The sequence below is a fragment of the Lepidochelys olivacea genome (assembly GCF_965140295.1).
Source record: "Lepidochelys olivacea isolate rLepOli2 genome assembly, chromosome: 7".
Lineage (NCBI taxonomy): Eukaryota > Metazoa > Chordata > Testudines > Cheloniidae > Lepidochelys > Lepidochelys olivacea.
The window spans coordinates 5,955,032-5,978,462 of NC_140417.1; the positions used below are offsets into that span (position 1 = coordinate 5,955,032).

General features: G+C 44.0%; 1 protein-coding gene across 4 annotated transcripts in view; it reads right to left on the bottom strand.

Moving 5' to 3' along the window:
• PRICKLE2 (prickle planar cell polarity protein 2) overlaps positions 1 to 23,431 on the bottom strand; it is a 202,258-nt gene that overhangs the window by 15,759 nt on the left and 163,068 nt on the right. For all 4 annotated transcript variants that reach the window (XM_084634184.1, XM_084634186.1, XM_084634185.1 and 1 more), the window contains 4 exons: positions 21,661 to 21,798; positions 20,100 to 20,303; positions 14,017 to 14,203; positions 9,814 to 10,677 (listed from right to left, as the gene is read on the bottom strand). In XM_084634184.1, the coding sequence (XP_084490310.1) occupies positions 9,814 to 10,677; positions 14,017 to 14,203; positions 20,100 to 20,303; positions 21,661 to 21,798 (1,393 nt within the window). The remainder of the gene's footprint in view (positions 1 to 9,813; positions 10,678 to 14,016; positions 14,204 to 20,099; positions 20,304 to 21,660; positions 21,799 to 23,431) is intronic.

Here is a 23,431-nt window from a genome sequence, read left to right on the forward strand (position 1 = left end):
TTTGCCTGTTTGCCTGGGAAATTCAAGGGTCTCTCTCTCTATATTTTGAAGTTGCAACAAGTCTGCTAAGTGCTGTTGCCCTAGTGACTTGAAAGAAATGTTCCATTTTCCAGGGCTGGAAGGGAAGGGGATGGCTGAAGAGCTGGGAGACGTCTCCCTACCAGTGAAAAAGACAGCGACAGCTCAGTGGAATTGGGAGCGGTGTGCTGACTAGCTATGTATTGGATGGTACAACACACTGTCTTTTCATCCACCGCCCTGTCACAAACATCCGCATCTTCAATGGGGGCGGGAGGGGAAGAGAAAAGAATACATGAGGAGTGGGATTTTCAGCAGTGCTCAGCACTGGCCACTCTGAGCTCCCCAGCTTCCAGGGACTTCAGTGGGTTTTTGGAAACCCCCACCCACGATCTTTCATCTACCTTTACAGCAACAAAGAAAAGGGAGAGGCTAGTTTGGGCCCCCAGGTATTGCAAGTATGTCTGAACTGCAAGCAGGGCTTTCCGCTTTGAATCCCCTCCTCACCTGGAGGAAGAAAGGGAAACAGATTGAAGGCAAAGAGCCCGCCAGGTCAGTCTTACTGCCACTGTCGTCCCACTCCGTACACTGACAGACTCTCTCCACCCCTTCGCTTCTGATTCTTTGTCCGATGCAGGGAGGCAGATGGGCTTGGACGCTGCCATGAAAGGCTGGGAACAGAGCTGCTCAGTTGGGGTGAGACACTATTTTCTGAGCTTCCTATGACAGTGGTCGAGTCTTGCCAAATATGGCTGACTTGGCACAGGGAGATGACCTTTTTGAAAAGGTTTTTCCGTCGTAAAAGATCCTGAGCTTCAATGCCAGCATGAAACAACTTCTATTGTGATGGTCTCACATCCCTCTCTTCCCTTTTTGCACGTGAAGCTATAGTTTGCAGAACATACTTGAGGGGAGCAGAGATGGTAATTCTCTCCCTCTCTGTTTACAGGCGGTCTGAGTTGCTATAAAGCTCAGCTGGAATTTCCACTTTAATTCCAGAACTGGGTCTTTGTTAGACACTGCAGCCTTCTTTTATGCATACCGCGTTCATTTTACGGCCACCGTCTTTACTCTGCTAACGCCCATTTGTCTGTCTCTTCCACCAGCCTGCAACCTTAGACTGGAAATTCTTTTGGGCAGAGACTACCTTTTATACCTGGTTGGTCAGTTTTTAGAAGAACCTAATTGGGGTCTCTAGGTGTTTCGTGATATAAATAACTCCAGTAGATACCTGCCCTATACCTGTTAAACCCAATTCTGCCCTGATTGACACCCCATGGAATCCCACTGACTTCAGAGTAGTTACTCCAGATTTCCACCTATGTCAAATGAGGGCAGGATTTGACTCTATGTTGTTAACCTACATTGAGCTGGTTTTCTGGTTAAAATTTGTTTCTCCTTTTGAGCACTCCAACAGTGTCATCATTCAATGTGGGCCTGACCTCTGATACCTCCCCAAGTTGTCTGCAAACAAAGAGACTGTTATTTGACATTGAAATTTTGCTTGCCAGTACTTCTTAAAGGGGGCTCTTAGACCGACTGGTGTTTTGCTAAAACCATTGTTCGGAATCAGCAGAGAGAAGCTTTTATTTATAATTTGGTCGCTAAGTATGTGCAACGCTTTGCATCAACTTTGACAAGGTTATGAAACACCCATTGGAATTAACATGACAATAGCAACAAGACAACTATTGGGCTCAAGATCAATTCAATAAGGGACTGAACGCCTTCCAGGTTGTGCTTAATCTCTGGCAGGATCAGCTCGTTCTCATGAGATAAGGATCACAAACGCCAGAACACCAGCATCCTGCCAGTTTAATGAATGAGACAGAGGCTTTGGTGTAAACCTTTTTACAATGGTAGAATCTACTGTTGCTAATTTTGTGATGTTGGTAACTTCCATTTAATGGAGATTCCCAAAGTTGGCTGGCCAAAGGAAACTGAATATGATAGGCAGGGGAAAAGTAGCTGCCCTTCAAAGAGTGAGCTGCAAATCTATTAACATCTCAGCTTCTAAACTGGGTGACCCATCGCAGAGCAACTCGGAATGCTGAGTTTACTGGAATTGCAGCTGTGAGAATGCTAAAATGCTGATATACTCCCCCTAGTGGCTCCATTCTTGTTGGCCAACAAATAACTGAAAATGAAGAGTTCCATGAAGTTCTCTGAAGAACTCGAAAGCACAAATGTTTTAATATTTCAGCACCCTGTCTGTTCACAAGAGTAAAGCCAGCAAAGAGGCTAGAAAGATGGCACAGCTGGGAATTTAAGAATGTTGCGGCACTCTCTTTTGGAGGCCAAATGTTGGACCTGCCAATTAGGTTCTCTTATGAACCTCTGTTGGGAGTGGGACTTCTGTAAAGTTGCCCATCTGATCTCAGTAGGAGGATGCTCTCTGACTTTCTCATAGAGCTCCACTGAGACCAGGCTGGCTCCAGGCTGCATTGGAAAACTAATGTATTTCTTCTCCTGCCCCTACGTCCGATTCTGTTTCTCATACATTTAGACAGATTAGTCTAATCTCAATGAAGGCACCATAGCAATTCAGATTGTCTCATAGATTACGATTGATACTGAGGCCAAGGAAACATTTAAACAAATCACAATTAAAAAATGAAAGGGAAATGAGTTGCCTAAAATTAGGAGTCTATTTTCCTTAGCTGGTGTGTGTGGTTACGTCCCATAATTGTTAATGGAGATTAGACATGCCCAGCTAGGGGAAAACAGAGCGCTAGGGACCTAATTTAAATGCACAAACAGAAAGGATATGCAGAGTTATGGCTAGCACTGAAAATTCAGTGGTCTAGCTGAATCTCAAGATATTAGTATACACAGTGTGACGACAGAGAACGTCTAGACACTCAGGGTGAGTGGTCAGTAGGTTTTCTCTTAACATTAGTGTTACTTAACTATCCCATTAGGAATTGGCTCTAAAGGGTTTAACTAGAATCTGCTTAGAAAGAATCCCACAGGATTTCATGCCATTCTCATGGGTGTAAAATCCGGCTTACAAAGTCACCAGTGGGGCACACTTATCCAGTGCTTATTGTCCATCCGGTGCAACCATTTACTAGGTAGGACCATGAGGAAAGGAAGATCCGCTTGATGCCCAGGCACTGGACTGAGACTCAGGAGATCTGTGCTCAATTCCCACCCGTGCCTCAACATTCCTGTGTGACCTCAGGCAAGTTATTTAGAAGAGCCTTCTTGGGCAAAGCACTTACGCGTGTGTTTGTATCTCAAAGTTTGTCAGGAGGACCCTGTTGACTTAAATGGGATTACTCATGTGCTTTGCTGAATCTCTCTGTGCCTGCATTTTCCATCTGTATAGAATCATAGAATCATAGAATATCAGGGTTGGAAGGGACCCCAGAAGGTCATCTAGTCCAACCCCCTGCTCGAAGCAGGACCAATTCCCAGTTAAATCATCCCAGCCAGGGCTTTGTCAAGCCTGACCTTAAAAACCTCTAAGGAAGGAGATTCTACCACCTCCCTAGGTAACGCATTCCAGTGTTTCACCACCCTCTTAGTGAAAAAGTTTTTCCTAATATCCAATCTAAACCTCCCCCACTGCAACTTGAGACCATTACTCCTCATTCTGTCATCTGCTACCATTGAGAACAGTCTCGAGCCATCCTCTTTGGAACCCCCTTTCAGGTAGTTGAAAGCAGCTATCAAATCCCCCCTCATTCTTCTCTTCTGCAGGCTAAACAATCCCAGCTCCCTCAGCCTCTCCTCATAACTCATGTGTTCCAGTCCCCTAATCATTTTTGTTGCCCTTCGCTGGACTCTCTCCAATTTATCCACATCCTTCTTGAAGTGTGGGGCCCAAAACTGGACACAGTACTCCAGATGAGGCCTCACCAATGTCGAATAGAGGGGAACGATCACGTCCCTCGATCTGCTCGCTATGCCCCTACTTATACATCCCAAAATGCCATTGGCCTTCTTGGCAACAAGGGCACACTGCTGACTCATATCCAGCTTCTCGTCCACTGTCACCCCTAGGTCCTTTTCCGCAGAACTGCTGCCTAGCCATTCGGTCCCTAGTCTGTAGCTGTGCATTGGGTTCTTCCGTCCTAAGTGCAGGACCCTGCACTTATCCTTATTGAACCTCATCAGATTTCTTTTGGCCCAATCCTCCAATTTGTCTAGGTCCTTCTGTATCCTATCCCTCCCCTCCAGCATATCTACCACTCCTCCCAGTTTAGTATCATCCGCAAATTTGCTGAGAGTGCAATCCACACCATCCTCCAGATCATTTATGAAGATATTGAACAAAACCGGCCCCAGGACCGACCCTTGGGGCACTCCACTTGATACCGGCTGCCAACTAGACATGGAGCCATTGATCACTACCCGTTGAGCCCGACAATCTAGCCAGCTTTCTACCCATTGTGTATAATGGGCACAATGCTACTTTGTTTTTCTAACCTTTGTCTGTCATTTAATTAGACAATAACCCTTGGAGGGGGGGTTCTTCCTGTGTGTGTTTGTACAGCACCTAGATCTCAGTTGGGGTGTCTAGGTACTATTGACAGCAATGCAGATATAACAGTCACAATAACTTTTCACAGGTGGAAGACACAGGTAGCTTTTTACCCATAGAAAATGGACTTTAGCCACACACCTGGTTTGTTATCTGCTTTCCCTGGCACCTCCAGCTAATTACTGGCTGAGCTGTAATAGAAACATCACAGCAGAATTTCCTGCCAGGATGGAGTCAGTCAGATTGTAACATGTGCTGTGCAGGTCAGAGACTGTTTGCCCTTCAGCTCTATATAAAATAAATGTTTTCAGTGATGTCATAAAAATATTGGACAGATTCAGAATGAATCACTCCACACAGTGTATTTTACAAGGTGGAGCAACTGTGTGGAGAGAGAATTTTAAAGGGACTTTCTCAGTGTTTTAGTACAAAGGGAAACGCTGGAGCGTTTTGCAAAAAAAACGCACTCGAGCTTTCTTGGTGGGAGTCGCAAATCGCATGGATAGAGTGACCCTGTGTGTTTACTTTGCTTCATTTAGGAGACCTGCAGTTTAGCGATGTGTCAAGGAATGCTCCGGAGCAAGAGGCACCGTAGGCTGTTTCTGATTTGTGACATATTTACTGTGGCGTTTCCTTTGCAGGGGGTCTGTACTGAGTGCTTTCCAAAAGCCAGGCTGAGCCATCACGAAAAGCAAAACACCATGTCTGAGCTGCACATTGGGTCACGGGCTGAGCAACAGCAGCGATAAGAGTGGGTGGGAGGAAGGAGCCCTGCATCTGAGTGGAGAGGGCAGCTAAACAAGGTAGCACGTGAAGTACTTTGTTTTCTCTTCCACAACTCTACTGAAAATAGCCTAGCTGGCTTCAATTCCCATCTCTGCTACCTATCTCCTGCATGACCTTGGGCAAGTCACTTAAACTCTCTGTGCCTGAGTTGGCTATTTATTAAATGGGAATAATAATCCTTTCTTTCTTCTCCCAGGGAAAAGACAAGTCAGCCTTGTCTCTTCAGATAGTGAACAATTTGGGGCCGGGATTGCCTCTTATTCTATTTGTTCTGTGCCTAGCACAATGGAGCCCTGATCTCAGACGGGGTCTCTAGGCACCATTGTAATACAAATTACCATTGAAAACTATGATCATCATCTGGATTTCATAAGTACTTGTTTGACACCTTCAAAGCAAGCCTCAGCATTCTGAGCTACTTCTCCAGTAGAGAAAACTAAGCAGGAAGGAACAGATTAATTAATATACATTAATAGAGCAAGTGTTTGGAAGGACAGTTTGATTTTAAGGGCAGATTTTCAAAGGTACAACCGGGAGTTGAGTGCCATTGAAAACCTCCCCATAATGCTTTAAAAAGGGATGTCCTAAGATTAAATATAGAGATATTTTGCATCGTAATAATTAAAACCCTTTTTTAAAATTGCCTGTTGACCTGTGCCAGATAACTTGTTACATGTGAGCGCCAAACTACAAAATCATTATTTAAATAGCTGTACATTGCTTGCATGCTGCAAATCCAGCAACAGACCTCAGTGCGGCTCAAGTTTATTTATGCTAACAAAGTTTCCATATCGGGAGTATGAAGGGTGTGGGTCTGAGGCTCTCTCAGATTGCTTTCACCTACACTCATGCTTACACTGATTTCTGAAAGTGATTTATTTTGCCTTCTCTGTCCCCAATTTCAGATTCCCTTTTGGAACTGTATATAGGGCGGGAAGACCGCCTTCTTCTTATGTCCTATTCTGAACTTAATTTATGGAAGTTGAGCGAGGATATGGCCGGAAACAGATTATTTCAACTCCAGGTAGGGTGCTGGCACACTTCCAAGACAAACACACCAGAACCCATAAACTTGTCCTGGGGGCACCGGAGTAACAAAAGAGTCCTGTCATTTCAGGCTGAGGAAATTCATAACCCTTCTAAAATTCACTCAGTCTCCACTAACCCCTCTCCGCTCTTAAAGCCGGATGCTACAAAGGGGCTTCAGAGACACCTACAGACTTGTCCCTATTGCATTTCCTGAGCGGGGTTGGTATGCTCTGAGCTCTCAAGGGCTGGACAGGGCCTCGCATCCATTCACACAGTGCCAAGCATACTGCCAGCACCTTGCAAAGAACAACAATACCAGCCCATGCAACTGGACTCTGAACCGTTTCTAGGCAGCTAGTTAGGAGGTGAAAGCATGAGAGGTAGATCAGATTTTCAGGGGGGAGGGGACTGTACATGGCTGAATCCAAACAAAGCTTGGCCGAAAAGAAAAAAGCCCTTGGGGGGGGGGGGGAGAAGCGAAGGGGAATAGGGGGAGGGAGAGGAAAGAAAAAGCAAAGTAAATATCTGTGGCTAACAAACTATACTTGGTATTTTCTTTTCAAGGAGGTTTCATGCTTTAGGGACTCCTGAGGAAAGGCGGTTAGCTGTGCCAGATTAGCATGGTCATCTGATAACGTAAACTACTGTCGACTAAAGAAAAACTCCATTGCACTGGGGTCTGAATCAAACATAAAGCCTGTTTGCAGACTAATGTGTTATATCTCCTAAGCCCCAACAGGCTTATTCCACACACACGCTTTGCTGGGCCAAGGAATGAAAAGCAAATGTAGTCAGACCAAGCGAATACTGAATATTTCATTTAGATACATTTACAGTCATGGGAAGCCAGCATCATCTCTGTTTTTGTGACTAGTTATTACAATACAATGAAAAGACAGGAGGGGAAAGAGTGGTGTATATAAAAAGGAAAGACTAGTAAACCACTAAGCACCATAATGTTCTACTTAAAAAAACACTACACAAAAGGGGGCTTATTGTGGGCCTGTCATGGGTTATATTTCAAAGTATTTTGAAATAATTTTTGCCCCCAGCTGTTGCTTAGGAGAGCTCCTTGGGCTCTTGAGGCTAAAATCCATCTCTTCTCCAGCAGCTGGCATTAATGATTTTCCCTCTTTTAAAGGAAGGATTAAAGAGCAGCAATGGGTTTGTTTTGAAATACACTAAAAGCCCCCCCCATCCCGCACCCCAAAATAATTATATTTAGTAAACAAGAGAAATCAAAGTGAGGTGAATTCAAGGTCTTGCAATGCTCGACTGTCTTATTAAACCTGCAAATTCTGGGATTTCCACAGTTAAAGCAGACACTCCATTACTTGCATGCACCCTTGTTTTACAGACTATACGGTACTTTCTCGGTTCCAGGGAGGTTGTACTGCTGGCTGTCACATACTGTGTTCTCACTCTGATCTCTGCTCGGTATCTATGCTTCTGTAGAGCTAGACCAGAAGAGGAGCACAAGCTGTCTTCTTTCCTCTCTTTGCTATTCTGTAGACACAATAGGGCATGTACCTCACTTGTCCTCCACCATGCCCTTCTGTCCCAGTCCTGATCAACTCGCATTTACATTCTGAAGACATCTCTCAAATAGACGCATGGTGCATGAGATCAGCTAAGATGCTCTGGCCACTGGCCCCCATGGGAGAGAGACATGGCGGCAGGCTGGTCTCTTGAACTTGTTTCCCCATCTAGGTCTGACAGCACTCAAGCCTACTGACCTTCAGGGCACACTGCAGAGCTTGCCATATCCTCAAGGGTTCTGCGAAGGGGCTGAGTCAAAAGGGAGGGCGGTTAATGGAGTGAGAGGGAAGAGTGATTTCTGAATGAAGCTGAACCGGTGAGGAGTGTGTAACTTCTTCTCTTAAGCAAAGTAAGCTGTCATGGGATAAGAGGGAAGGTCCTCTCATGGATCAGTAACTGGTTAAAAGATAGGAAACAAAGGGTAGGAATAAATGGTCGGTTCCCAGAAGGGAGAGAGGTAAATAGTGGTGTCCCCAGGGGTGTGTTCTGGGACCAGTCCGATTCAACATATTCATAAATGATCTGGAAAAGGGGGTAAACAGTGAGGTGGCAAAATTTGCAGATGATACAAAACTATTTAATATAGTTAAGGCTCAGGCAGACTGCAAAGAGCTACAAAAGGATCTCACAAAACTGGGTGACTGGGCAACAAAATGGCAGATGAAATTCAATGTTGATAAAGCAAAGTAATGCACATTGGAAAACATAATCCCAACTATACATATACAATGTTGGGGTCTAAATTAGCTGTGACCACTCAAGAAAGAGATCTTGGAGTCATTGTGGATAGTTCTCTGAAAACATCCACTCAATGTGCAGCGGCAGTCAAAAAAGCAAACAGGATTTTGGGAATCATTAGAAAAGGGATAGCTTATAAGACAGAAAATATCATATTGCCTCTATATAAATCCATGGTGCACCCACACTTTGAATACTGCGTGAAGATGTGGTCGCCTCATCTCAAAAAAAGGTATATTGGACTTGGAAAAGACTCAGAAAAGGGCAACAAAAATGATGAGGGGTATGGAACAGCTTCCATATGAGGAGAGATTAGTAAGACTTGGACTTTTCAGCTTGGAAAAGAGACGACTAAGGGGGGATATGACAGAGGTCTATAAAACCATAACTGGTGTGGAGAAAGTAAATAAGGAAGTGTTATTTACTTCTTCTCATAACACATGAACTAGGAGCCACCAAATGAAATTAATAGGCATCAGCTTTAAAACAAACAAAAGAAAGTATTTTTTTCACACAACGCACAGTCAATCTGTAGAACTTCTTGCCAAAGGATGTTGTGAAGGCCAAGACTATAACAGGGTTCAAAAAAGAACTAGATAAATTCATGGAGGATAGGTCCATCAATGGCTATTAGCCAGGAGGGGCAGGGATGGTGTCCCTAGCCTCTGATTGCCAGAAGCTGGGAATGGGTGACAGGGAATGGATCACGTTATGATTAACTGTTCTGTTCATTCCCTCTGGGGCACCTGGCATTGGCCACTATAGGAAGACAGGACGCTGGGCTGGATGGACCTTTGGTCTGACCCAATCTGGCCGTTCTTATGTTCTTATGTTTGATCCAGTTATTTAGGGATTTTATGTGTATGTATACCTAGCACAACGGACAGTCAAATCGGAAAACAAAGTTAACCATGGAGGTGCCCTCTGGATTCAAAAGCAAATCACCGGCTCTGCTGCTGCTTGGCTCCACCACACAGCCACAGGGCTTCAGACTCTGATTTTTGCATTGCAAAAATCTATTACAATTGTCAAACCCTGGAGGCATCCCTACCTTTTCATCATCACCCACATGCATTCCCTATGCTGCTGCAGAGCTCTGCAATTCTACCTCCACACAGCAAACCATAATTTTGTTTTAATAGGTGGATTCACCTACCTTTCTGTCTGGCTGCAGGATTAACAACAGAACATTGTGCTAGCTGGTAGTGTCTTACCTGTGGCATTTGAAAGGGCGAGGGACTCCATTGAGCCCCGTGGTGTTTGCTCGGTGGGTGTTAGGGCCTCAGTGAATTTAAGTGCATTGATTGGATGCCTTGTTCGACACTGTTGGGTAGACATCCCGCCTTCTTCCTCTTCATCATATTCTGGAACTTTGATGCTTCCTCTGGTTTCATTAAAACTCTGGTTAGACATATCGCTGTAGCTTTCTTGTGACCTAAGCCTTCCTGAGTAATAATCTTCTCTGCACTCCTGGATGAAGCTTCCACTATGCCCCTTCATTGCTATAGATGAACTTCTCTTTGGATTGCTGAAATGTTTGGCCCATAAATCTGGTTGAGTGCCTGGGACCTGTCCTGGGTTATAGGAAGTCCTTATATTACACTGGCTGAGAAGTTGCAAGGGGCTTTGGGATTGACTTTGCTCCATTTGATTTCCATAGTGATAGAGTTCATCTCTACTCCTCCATATGTGCTCTCTGTTTAGGCTAGGAGTCTGACTAGACAAACTCAGCAAATCCATCTGTAGCGACAGTGGGTCCACATCTGCAGAAAGTCTATTTGAGGTCACTTGCAGTTGACTGCACTGATTTAACATGTTTTCCTCCACTTTCCCTTTGTTCTTGCCAATTTTGGCACTGCGGCGGGACTCCTTTGCTCTTGCGTTCTGAAATGCCGAATCTGACGAATCCGAGCCGTTAGGATCATCGCCCACGCTGCATGCCCTCGAACAGAATATCTGCCCTTGTTTTGGTAGGAAAGGTCGACCAAGTAGGGATTTCTTGCACTGAGCACAGCAAAAACAGGTTTCTGTAGCATGCCAGTGTTGGCCATCATAAGTCATCTGGCCCTGGTCAATACCTTGGGGGAGGGGGGGAGAAAAACATATAGAAAGTGTAAGAGCTATGTCATGAATTGGAAGTTACTCCCCAGAAATTTCAGTGGTTTCATTTTCTAACAATTCATGAAAGATGAATCAAGAATGAAAACACAGAAGGCCCTGATTCTACAACCTTTCCTCATGTTGAGGAGCAAGTCCATAAAAATAATCCACATATAGGTCCCAATCCTTTGGTAACTTCAATGGGACTACTAAATTGTGTAAAGTTAAGTATAAGTCTTCACAGGTTCAAGGCCTAACCAAAGGACTTACTTAACGTTAGAAACGGTGGCACAGCTGAGTCAGGGGTTATTGAATTTTAAATACTTATTTCATATTTTAAATGGTAGGAACATGAAAGTTTCTTCACAAAGTTGTTGAAGTCAACGCAATAAAACCACTAGCTACTTAAAAAAAACCCACAAAAACCAACAACCCAGAAGAGGAATTTGTGCTGCTTTCCCAGGTTTGAGATGCAGCTAAATATAAACCCATCCCTGCCCTTGACTGCTCTATTCCCTGTAGATTTTAAGACCCAAACTTCTTTTAACTATTCTAGCCTCTTCTCTAAAGAGGAGAGGTAAAGAGACTACATGAACAATCACCTTGGATTGCTTTATACTCAAATCCATTAGGTAGCAGCCATACAGAGGATCAAGTTTGCCTTCACTCAGCCCTGCCTGGCTTACTGAGGGAATTAAATTCATTGTAGGCCTAACAATGAGAATCTGTTCTGAACAAGCAGACGCACGAGGCTTACCAGTCATAGGTTACACCAGCTGTAACTTCAATTGATCACCACCATATTTACCCAAGAATTATCCCTGCCAGGTTAGCTCTTCTTTGTACTCACAATGGGAAGCTGGCTTTAAATCATTTGTATTCCCTGAAATCCTCTTTACTAACTGGTGTTAAAGGCTTCACTGCAGACTAATGTGCTGTATCTCCACTCCCCCACACCAAAATTCAGTTTTTTAAAAATGGGGTAGCCAATGGGAGAGTGGGCAAAGGGCAGTCTATCCGTCAGCACTTAACCCACACAACCACTAAACCGAAACACAGTCATTACATTGTCACTCCAACCTCCTGGGAATCCTGTGGGGAAGATTCAAAATGTGTTTTCATTAACCCTCCCTACCCAAATGTGTACTGCAAGCGGAGAGCAGTTAGTCTGTATTTATAAACAGAAGAGCCTAACACCAAAAGAAATTACAACAGACTGGCTCAAAGAGAGGCAGACAAAGAATGTGTGTAGTACATACGTGGTAATCCTTTTTTTGGTCAAAGATATAAATATTTTCCAGGGGGGTGAAAACAGCATCTGAAGACACAATTATAATTCATATTTTTATATGTCTGGTTACATTGCAGTTCTCGGGAAAAAGTAATTACCTTAGTAACGGCTGCATGATATACAGAATGCTCAGGGCATAAAGAACATTATGAAGAACTCAACTATATGTGTGTGCAACACAAGTTTGCACACAGAGAGTACATTTGACTAATTTTATATATATAAATTTTCCCATTAACCCATTATAATATACCCATTAGCACATTCTATTCCGAGCTAGAACAGTTTTCAGTGTAACTCTTTTCTCCAGTGTAACAAGCAAACCACTTATATTGCATTTGAATGCCAAAGGGAGAGAAAGCAGTGGGTAGAACATCAGCTTTTTATTCAGCCAGATAGCATCCTCTCTCCTGAAGTTACTTCCAGGAGAAGCATGAGGTTTCTTTCTCATTTAGAGGCCCTGCTATACACCCCAGTTCTGCAAAGATCTTAAGCTCGTGCTTAGTTTTAACTGATATGGCGCTTAAGCTCATGTTTGCATTAATTATTATTATTATTAATAATAATTTGTATTGTGGTAGCACCTAGAGGCCCAAGCCCTGCTGTGCCAGGCATTGCACAAACCTATGGTAAAATACATTCCCTCCCTTGGAGAGCTTACAATCTCAGTAGAAGACAAGGGACAGACAGGTGGACAGCACAAAGTAACAGTGAGACAAGTGTGATAAGCATAGCAGCTGCTTCTCCAGGGTTGAGTGTTCTGAAGGCATCACAGCAGACATCAGTTTTAAGGAGGGACGTGATGGAGGACAAAGTTAAGCATGTCCTTAAGTGCTTTGCTGAAATTTTTATTCCTCCGTTGACTGTTGGGCCATTTCATGTGAGAAAAAGGGTTCCCCACCCCCACCGTGCAGTACTGCATAAAAATGTGCACTTACCTATGGGTACAAATAAAAGCCTGTCTGTGCATCCATCCGTGTAAACAGATTTTTTTTTTTTTTTACAACGCACAGCAAAACAGCCAGGCAGATTCCAGAATGTAGTAACATTAGCTGCCAAGCTCATGTTAACCATTGTGATTGGTACTAGCTTAAGGAATGTTAATGTATCAGTGTTTAGGAATGAAATGAGCTAGCACCCAGTGTACAAATGTATTTTTAGAGCAGCAAAATATCAGCACCAGAAATCTAGATTAAGTCTGCAGTTGTTGTTAGTTTTCTTTTTCTTTTCCTCTCTCTCTTTCTCTCTCTCTCTTTCTTTCTCACTCTTTTTTTGCTGAGCATATCGCATCTATTTGTGGATTAAAAAAGCAAATTGAAATGTTAATGATTTCTAATGAACACACATTTCCCCTTGGAACAGCTCATTAACCCATATGCCCCCTTTGAGAGCTGGAGTGAGGAGGATCAGCTACAACAAGTGCAAGAGTATTTAAAAGAAAATGTTAAAATGGACAGTAAATGAGTCAGTGAAATCTTTGCTTTTGGTAGTTTTATTATCTCCTGAGACTGCTTTCCAATGTTCTTCCTGTTTCAAAAAACCCTCCCTAGCACAAAAGGGGATATGATCAGCCTCTCTTTTGCCTCCCTGTAAAAGCAGTCATTTAAACAAATAAATTACCTTTCTTGATTCTCCAGGAAAAGTCAGATGTTTGCATCTATAGTTATTTCCGCAGGGCAGGGACATGGCTGGCGGCAGCTGTGCATAGATTTTCCTCGCACAGCGGAAATGCGGCGGTATTGACTGAAGTCCCATACAGACTCCTGCACTGCCAAATGGTTTCCGAAGGATTTATTGAAACAAGTAACAGTGCCAGAAATGTCCTTTCAAGTAAAAGTCATTTCAACAGGTTGCCTCAGGTGTGTTCCGCTCAAAATATTACCAAACCAATGAAATAAAAGCAACAGCACAATAAAGCACTATATCACCGTCTTAAATGAACCCACATCAAAAGCTGCATGACTTCATTCCCCCCCCCCCCTTGTGCGCTCTCCTGTTGACAGCCCACAGGGAATTTTGCCCTTACCTATGTGTTGTGCACAGGTGTCGCAGAACTCCGCATACAAGGACTCAAAGCAGTTGCAGCAGTACGGCCTGCCTTCCTTCATGATGTACCTCTGCCCCCCCAGCACCGTTTCGCATTCAAAACAGCAGAAGTGCTTCATGTGCCAGTGTCTCCCTTCGGCCTCGGTGCATTCGTCTGCAAAAATGATCTGGGAAAAGCCAGAGAAGGAAATGAGCCAACCAGGATTGCAGACGGACAGAGAGAGGGCTTAGAACGTGGAGATTTGTGTTACGCCGGCCACGCCGCTCTCCTCCACCGCCTTTGTCAGTTTCCCTCTCCTGTTGCGTACTGTCCAACATGTGGACTGGGAGCTCCCTGGAGGAAGGGAGTGTCATCTTTGTTATTTGTCTCTATGGCACCTAGCACAATGAAGCCCTGAGCCCTGATCAGGATTTGGAAGTAAAAGAGCTGCCTTGGTTTTATTTATAGCCAGGGGGATTGATTTTAATTATGATTTAAATCAGCAAGCAGGAAACCTTGATTTAAAACGTCCATTTTAACCGTGCTCTGCATTTCTGCTTCTTAGTTATTTTCTTAAAGAAATGTTGATTCGCATTGATTGGTAATCTCTAAAATGCGTTGAATTGCACCTAAATCTTGGCACTAAATTTGGTGCTTCTGTTTGATATGCAAGAGGCTACGTTCTAGCTATACACCTTTATTTAAACCAGTGGTTCCCACACGTGTTCCACCGTTTGTGCAGGGAAAGCCCCTTGCGGGCCAGGCCGGTTTGTTTACCTGCCGCATCTGCAGGTTTGACCGATCGCGGCTCCTGGTGGCCACGGTTCACTGATCCAGGCCAATGGGAGCTGCTGGAAGCGGCGTGGGTCAAGGGAAGTACTGGCTGCCACTTCCAGCAGCTCCCACTGGCCTGGAGCAGCGAACCGCGGCCACTGGCAGCTGCAATTGGCCGAACCTGTGGACGCGGCAGGTAAACAAACCGGCCCGGCCCGCCAGGGGCTTTCCCTGCACAAGCAGCAGAACAAGTTTGGGAACCACTGATTTAAACAATTGTTTGGTTTAACTGAGAGGTCCCCAAACATTTTACTCATGACCCACCAACTGCAATGTGTCTTTCTTGGGGACCTAATGTTGTCCCTGTTCTTCCACCTCTCCATACCTGCTCCCCTCCCCTTCTCAACCCCGCAATCACCTGCTCCCCTCCCTTCTCAGCCCAAGCCTCCTGCTCAACTCCCTCCAGCCCTCTGGTTCTCGCTTTTCCAGCCCCATCCCCTTCTGCAGCCCTAGCCAGTCTCTGTCCCCCTGTGACCAGATTGTGATTGCTGACTGTCTGCTTGCTGGCTCTGGACACTTCCTCTGAGCCGCTGCTGCCTGGAACCCGTTCCCCATGTCACTGCCTGCTGCCCAGAGAGCGTGTCCATGTGCGGATCCCTCCCAAGACCCACTGGTGAGCTGGGACCCACCATTTGGGAAACACTGGCATAATTTACCTTTATTCAGATTCTTAACTTTTCCTTTTTTTATGTTAGAAAAAAAATGAATTATGCATTTCTGATTTAGTAGATGATGATTCATTTCGTACTTATGATTTGTGCCAAGCTCCATTTGGATGGAAAGTCAACTTCCATTAAAAATGCACAAAAACAGATTTTTTTAAAAAAAAAGAATAAAACTACCCTGGATACATAAGAAAATAAAAGTTGACCAAACTGTTGATCAAAACAGCTTTTTACTTTCAAACAAACTGATTTATTTAGAAAAAGTAAAGAATATCTGTAGTTAGTGAGCTGAACTGATTGTTTCTGGCCACCATGCCCTTCAAAGTTTTAGAACCTGTAGATCTCATCCTCTCAAACCATGGCTGTATCCAGAGATTGGAAGAGGAAAACAGGCTTTCCCGCTCTTTCAACTCCTAATTGGTTTCTTTACTTTGAAAGAACTAGTCATTGAACTGAACTAGTGGAATAAACTGAACTGAAAAAAATATTCTCTTTGCATCTTCTGAAAGCGGCTACTGCTGTCAAAAGCTGACTTAGCCTTTTGACAGATTCTGGTTCCAGGTGCTTAGCCAGAGACTTCCACAAGTTCAGTGGTTTAACTCTTTAAAACTTGGCAGCAAACATGTATGGCTGAATATTTATTTTTGCATTCAATTTAAATGATTTTAATACATTATAAAATGTTTAGCTTTTAACATAACTTGTCAATTTCAAAATTTAATTTTAAATAGGTTTATTTTTGAAAAAATAAATCTGGATTTAATTTAAATAAAAAAATCCAATTTGAATAAAAAACTGGTTTTTCTTTTTTACTTTAAAAAATGATCACATTTTATCCACCCCGTTTATAGCACAATATTGCAGGCAGGCACAGCACTTCACAGGAAAACAAAAAGTTTAGATCCTCTAACCGGGATCTTACTGTACTAATTAGGATCACTGCACGAATTACAGTGCAAACAGAGTCACTATTTATATAAAGGTTATATTAAGGTACCTGGTGTCTGAAGGGTTAATGAACGACTCATTGATGCTATAAACATGTTACAGACACGAGTAGTGTGAGTTATAGATGATTCTGAGCACATCAGTGGATGATGTGAAGTCAAAGTAATAAGCAACTTCTTGACCTGTGGGACTCTGGATTAATAACTGATTAACCTTTTTTAAAACCCCTATTAATCATTTATGAACCATTTATAAAGGGAACCTTAATATAAAGAGTGACTGAAACACAACAAAAACGATAACCTATCGGGGTGAGGAGCGAGACGGCAGCAGTAATGCGTAGCATCCCGACAATGCTTTTCATCCACAGACGGCCAAAAACGAGAAGGAATCAGCATCCCCATTTTATTGATGAGGAAACTGAGGCCTGGAGACGTTAGCTGAGTTATTTGAGGTTACACTGAGTGAACAGCTGAGTTGCAAATAGAGTCTCGGCCTCTCAACTTCTAACAACATTCCTATGCAGTGAACTACTTGGCCTCCGTGACAGAGGCTAGGACCAGCACAGTATATTCCGCCGAGCAGGTGAATAGGAAGCTTTGTTTTGCAGTTATTTCATATTATTTGTGATTATTTTTGGACGTAGAAGAAGTGTTTTAAAGAGGGAATTGAACAGGGTATTTGTATTAGAATTTGTAACAGGACTTTGCAAGGATAAAAGTACATGAAAAAAGTTACTCCGCTTAAAAGAACCAGAAACAGGGCCATTTCAATGGTTAGGAGTTTGTTTTTTACTGGGAACGTTACAAATATAATTGGATACATAAGTCAATGCTCTTTATACTTCATGTGGATATACAGTGGGATTTTTATTGGACACTTGCACAGAAGGGATTTAGGATTTTTATAATACTTATGGTTTTCCACACTTCAGTTTTCATAACTATCCAAGCCAGAACAATTTCCTTCACCAGCCTTTAAACTGAGATTGACACTTGAGAAACATCCAGAATCAGCCTCGAAGGTTTTTTTGTATATTTGTTCTGCTTCTCATATCCCTTTAATCTCCTCTATGAAGGTCTATTTCAATACAGTGTAGAGTCAAACTCCACATATCATAAGATATAGAATGCTCTCTCCTCCAGTGCAAATGTGAGGTTTCTGCTGGTAGACCTGGGTACAGTGGAGGCACCATCATCCATGGCTGGGATGAAATTGCACCACTTGGTATGTCATTACAGGAAAGTTACTGAAAAGTTCTCCAAGGCCCTGACCCTGTGAGTAAACCTAGACCTCGGTTAGCGTGACCCTGGGCTGATTTGAACCTGAAACCTCTCAGTGCGAATCTCCTGGGGTGCAAACTTGAAATCAAAGGGAAAAATATTCATGAACCCTAACAAACTGAAACCACCAAATTTTATATGGCTTTGTGTGTTTTCTCTACCACTTAGTGTAGAAGTTGAGCTATATCAGGTCTACACACACTCACACACCAGGTGCTGCAGGCCTATCCACAAAACTCAGAACATTGCAGTGTCAGTTTATTTTAATGTTAGTGGCTGTATGCAGAGAGTATCCAACATCAGCAATCCCACAATATGGTGATTATTTTTCTAAAGGAAGAACCTGTCTACAGGCAAGATTTGACTTTCGCCAAGCCCTAGTAGCTCAGCAGGCCTGACGTCATTTTTCTGTTTAGCATTTTTAGTCTGAGCATAAAAATCTTTGCCTTTTATAAGTAACCAATCACAGTCCATGTTAGAGCTGAGTCAATAATTCCTAACAAATTATTTACTTTACGAATCAGCCCATTTTGTTTGGTCTGCGAACATATTGCGATTCTCTCCGATTTATTCATTATTTAACATTAGTCACATTTTTGCACAAAGTTAGTTTTGAGCTCGGAAATCAAAGTAGCATTGCATAGTTTTCAGAGTAACAGCCGTGTTAGTCTGTATTCGCAAAAAGAAAAGGAGGACTTGTGGCACCTTAGAGACGAACCAATTTATTTGGTGAGCTGTAGCTCACGAAAGCTCATGCTCAAATAAATTGGTTAGTCTCTAAGGTGCCACAAGTACTCCTTTTCTCATTGCATAGTTGTGCTTGTCCTATAAGCTGGACAATACTGGTTCTGCTCCACGACTGGATGAGCTTAAACGCTGACAATCAGGTTTCTGGTGCAAATTATTGTGGAAAGAGAATTTCAGCTTCACTGTGAGGATTCGAATATTTCCACAATCCTTGGTGCTACTAAAACACAGTCCCACAAATGTTCATGGAAAGTGAATGTCCTTTAAAAATTGAACAGGGAATGTTCTGCAGTATTTGCTAAGCTCATGACATTATAGAAGAGGGGAAATGGTTAGCAGTCAATGCACATTTGCAGCTTTCAGCTACCTTGAACACAAAGGTACCATGAGGCTCTCTCCATCCAAAAGTCTCTACAACCATACTGTTCATGCAAGGCCTACCAGGAGGCAGAAGCGGACTGTTCAGTGGACAGCCTAGTCAGAGGACAGGTGAGCTCCTGAGAATCCCCCACAGTACAGAGTTGCTGAACTGGTAAATTAGCTTCCCTCACCTACACAACACAGACTCTTATCATGGGCCTGGACTCTGCTTCTCCTGTCATCCCCATGGAGTACACAGTGGTTTCTACAGCCCTCCAGCTGTGAGAATCCCCTTGCAAATCTCCCTAAGGAGAAGCCGAGACATGGGTCCGGTTTGGCCTATGGACTGTTCAAGACTAATATTTCCTGCCTGAGCAGCGGCTCCATTCTCCACCTCCCAGTCCTAGGAGAGACATGGTGCTGGCTGGAGAGGGAGTTGGAACCTACCTACATTGCTAAGGAGCTGGGGGTCTGGGGTCTGTAGGAACCTGAAGAATTCAGTCTGATAAGCTCCTCTATAGCCCTCCCGGACCAAGTTCTGATTTAGGGCTCAGCCATCTCCAGGCTGCGTTGCTGCTTTAAAATTTCTTCCATGGCTGATGGTCACTCAGAGTAACAAGCCCATTATTCATGTCTCTCTGGTGCCTCTAATTTCATGGGGACATCACTCAGTGAAGTCCCAAAATCAACGGAGTTCCATGCAAATGTGGTGTCTTCCCGTTCCCTTTTACTGATGAAAAAGACTGATGGCAGCATGAAAGCAACATGGGGCAGAGATGACCAAGAGGGACACGTGCTGCAGGAACGGAATCTCGCAGCGCTACTTTCCTGCAGGAATAATTTGCTGGTCCCCCTCATTTTGACCCACATGGCTCCCCGCAGTTGGACTCTGGCGGTAGTTGGAGAGGCAGGACCCTCTCGGTTAGGATGGGGAGTCTCCCAGTCTCATGGCCAATGGGCTGAGCACAGGCTGTAATTAGGAGAATGGCAGACTTGAATGGCCACAGGATGCCCCAGATCAGTATCTCACGGCGAAACAGGCAGTGCGGCTAGAAGCTAGGCGACTCCCACGGTCCAGTAGTTTCACATATTCCATGGGCCAGTAGCCACGGCGGCAAATTTGGGATGGATGAGCTGAGTTTTTGAAGAGGTGGCTCAGTGCCAGTCACTGCGATCAGAACTGTCTATGTAGTAACCCAAAATAGCATAACACAAGCACCGAACACAAAGCGGAGCTTGTTCTTACCTCATCACACGCGGCACATCGAGGCTTCAGGCATTCCGCATGGTGTCTGCCACAATAAATCTTCCCCTCTTGATAAAAGTAGATCAGATCAACCAGCAGCTCATTACAGACCGTGCATATGAAGCAGGGTGGGTGCCAACAAACGCCGTGGCCTGCTCTGGAGGCAAATACAGCAATGTCGCCTCCACTGATTTGGCCCCCACACTGGCAGAAGAACAACAAACAGGAAGAGGGCTTGGTTTGACACTAGTCCGAAGGGGCACACCACGTTTCAGAAGGTGACTTATACAATGTGATAAAGCAGGAGCTTTTTCCCCCCACCCCCTCCGGCTGACAGTGTTTGGACCCATCCAATGAAACCTGGTTTTGGTGTCACCATCTCTTTGATCCTAGACTGCGGTTTAGGGCAGCCCAAAAGGACCCTATGCGCTACAGCTGTCTCTCTCTGGACGCTAAAGGCAGTAAATCTACACAGTTTCTCCGGAGAACAAACAGAGAGGATTCTTGGGACGCTTGTCGGTTACAATTACTGCTGTGTCCCAAAGCTGGCTTGACTCTGGCTACCTTCTGCCACACCCAGCTCTGTGGCACTGTCTTCGCAGGCTAGCCAGTCAGATCCTATGGGCAAGCGTGGTGCCTTCAGGGAGCATTTCCTCCATAGGCTGTAAGGGGGGAAATGGCCTTCCTGGCATGGCTGAGTTTCTGCTGGTTGGGGAACTCTATGGAAAAGCCAAATGGAGTAACCACCTTGGCCAGCTGGTCACTTATCACTGCACTGAAAAGCCAAATGCTTCTGAAGATGTCAGATGTAACAATACTTCCCTTTCACTTACAGCTTCCTGAACTGAACACCAGGGGCCCCATTCATCCTTCCTCCATCATCTGGCTCCTCCCTCTTCCAGCAGTCGCCCTTCCCACAACCCACTCTCTAAATATCCCAAAACCAACCTCCCCTACTGATCTGGGCTCATTCCTCAACTTTCCCCTCTTTCCCGCACTGGGCTGCTTCCCTGTTGTTTTCCCACTCTGGCTTCCAGCCAGTTCCCTCACTGACATTCTGGGCGTGAGCTCAATCAAACTGCCTCAACCCTGTTTTGGGGTCAAGAACCAGTGTTTCAGGAGTGGTTCCTGTGGGGAGTACAGGCTGGAGATTAATCAGGACTATTTCCAGCCGTGAGGGAGGCAGGATGGGTTGGGATGCCTGCCCGGACCGAGTTGTGCATGAAATGGACACCACTGCCTGCTACCTGACCTGGGAAACCCCTAAAAACACCCAGCTTGTTCCCACTTGGGAGCTAGCCAGTTACCTAAGGGTTAATTCAGCCTTCTGGCAGGAGAACTTGGACGCAGAGGTAGAGAGATTGCAGTGCATGTGTGAGAGTATCGGATGCATGCATTCCCTCTACATAGGCACAGGGGGATCAGACTTCCCAGTGCCCGACACAGGGACAGAATGGCTTGCTCTCATTTAAAACAACCCAAGCTAATGTATAGAAAGCCCCATGTGAATCAAAGGAAGCCACTGGGCAGAATAATAACGTGTCCCGTAATTGGCACTTACCTGTTCGCAAATGGCTCCGGTCATGGTGACGGGGAATGGTCGAACATTGCCTCTCCCTAGATTCTCCCTTTTCCTTTGATTGCTGAAGAGTTTGAGCTCCCTCTTCTCTTCCTCATCCAGTGAATTACAATAGCGGACCTAATAGGCAAGCAGTGATATTTTGCTTTACCATGAACAGAACCACAAACATACTTGTTGTAACTGTGCCTTCTATTTTCAAAGCTTGGTTGGGTTACCACCAAGTGAGAACTAATCACTTGAGACTCGGCAGGGATGATCTGGAGCAAATGCAGTTATGCTGATTCAGCTGGCTGAGGATCTGGCCCAAGTAAGGAAAGGCTGAGACCATGAATGCTCTTTATAATCCAGTAAAGGATAGTCATTTATTTCCTTCAGTCTTTTCATGCTGGAGGTATTAGAGCAGCCCTGTAATGGTTCAGCAACAAGCTCTCCTGTGACACCCACTCTTCATAAGTTTATGATGTGGTACTAATTATTTGCTATGCGATGAAGACTCTATGCCCAGCTGCAGCTAAGGATTTATTAGAAATTCCAGATTTTTTTGGGGGGGGGCAGGGGTGGGAAAGGGGACGATGTAAACAACAAATTCATAATCTCACCGAAAGTTCAGAGAACGAGAGGTTTCCACAGTTCAAATATTATTTTTGTGCTTACAGATTTGATCTGATTCTAATTTGAACCCAATGGAATCGGGTTATGGCATTTGGGGAGAAATGTTACTGCCATGAGCAGTAACAGGGCCAATCCCACATTCCTTACTCACATGAGCAGAGTCATCGAATTAACTGAGTTTCAATGGGAAATGGATGCCTAACTCCCTCCCTGTTTGCAGAAAAATTCCAGGATGAGGACCCGAACTTGTAATAGCCAATTACGTATTTATTTATTGTCAGGCACTGCAGATTCTCAGGGAGCTGCTGAAGCTTAAGCCCTACGGGATTGGGCCCTGAAGAATTTGACTCTGTCCTCACTGGTGTTCAGAATTCTCCTTGATTCTGATAATACTGCATTGTATTTATATGGCATCTTGCCAGGCACAGACAAGCACATTAAAATATGACCTAGATAAAACAAGTTACGGACATGTCTTTCACAGAGGAGCAATGTGAGGATCATTGTTTACGCAATGGAACTTCATGAGATATTCAAGTTCAACGTCCGCACACATAAGAAAAGAATTTAAAAGATGGGGCCCTTTTTTGCTGTCTCATAAACAACACAGGATTTAATAATTATCTGAATACACCTTCCATTGCTGTAAATGATTTTGACTGGAAACTCAGAGTTGAGGTTCAACGTCTATAAAATCACAGATCTTAACTCGTCCTCTAGCTGTTCAGCGCAAATACAGAATCACTCCCTGTTTAGACACATTTGCAAGCCCTAGGTGAGACAAAACAGGATTTTGTATAGACTTTGGAGTTAATTTTAAACCAAGCTCTAGTTGATTTAACTGGAACCTTAATACAATTGTAACAAAGTTTTTGCCTTTGAGTGTAGAAAGGTTTCTTTGTTTTGCACACACCCGATTTTAGGAAGATGAATTAAAAAAATTAAAATTAAAGCTAAAACTTAACCTTTAAAAACAAAACAAGAGCTTCTAAATGAATAATGTAGCTATCACCTTAATAGGGATTTAACGAGTAAGGATCTCAAGAAATTAATGTTCTATAGAAATTTATTTACAAATATGCAGAGAAAGATCTCCCCTGTCTACAGCTTTTTTAAACCATCCTAGAAAATGTAATAA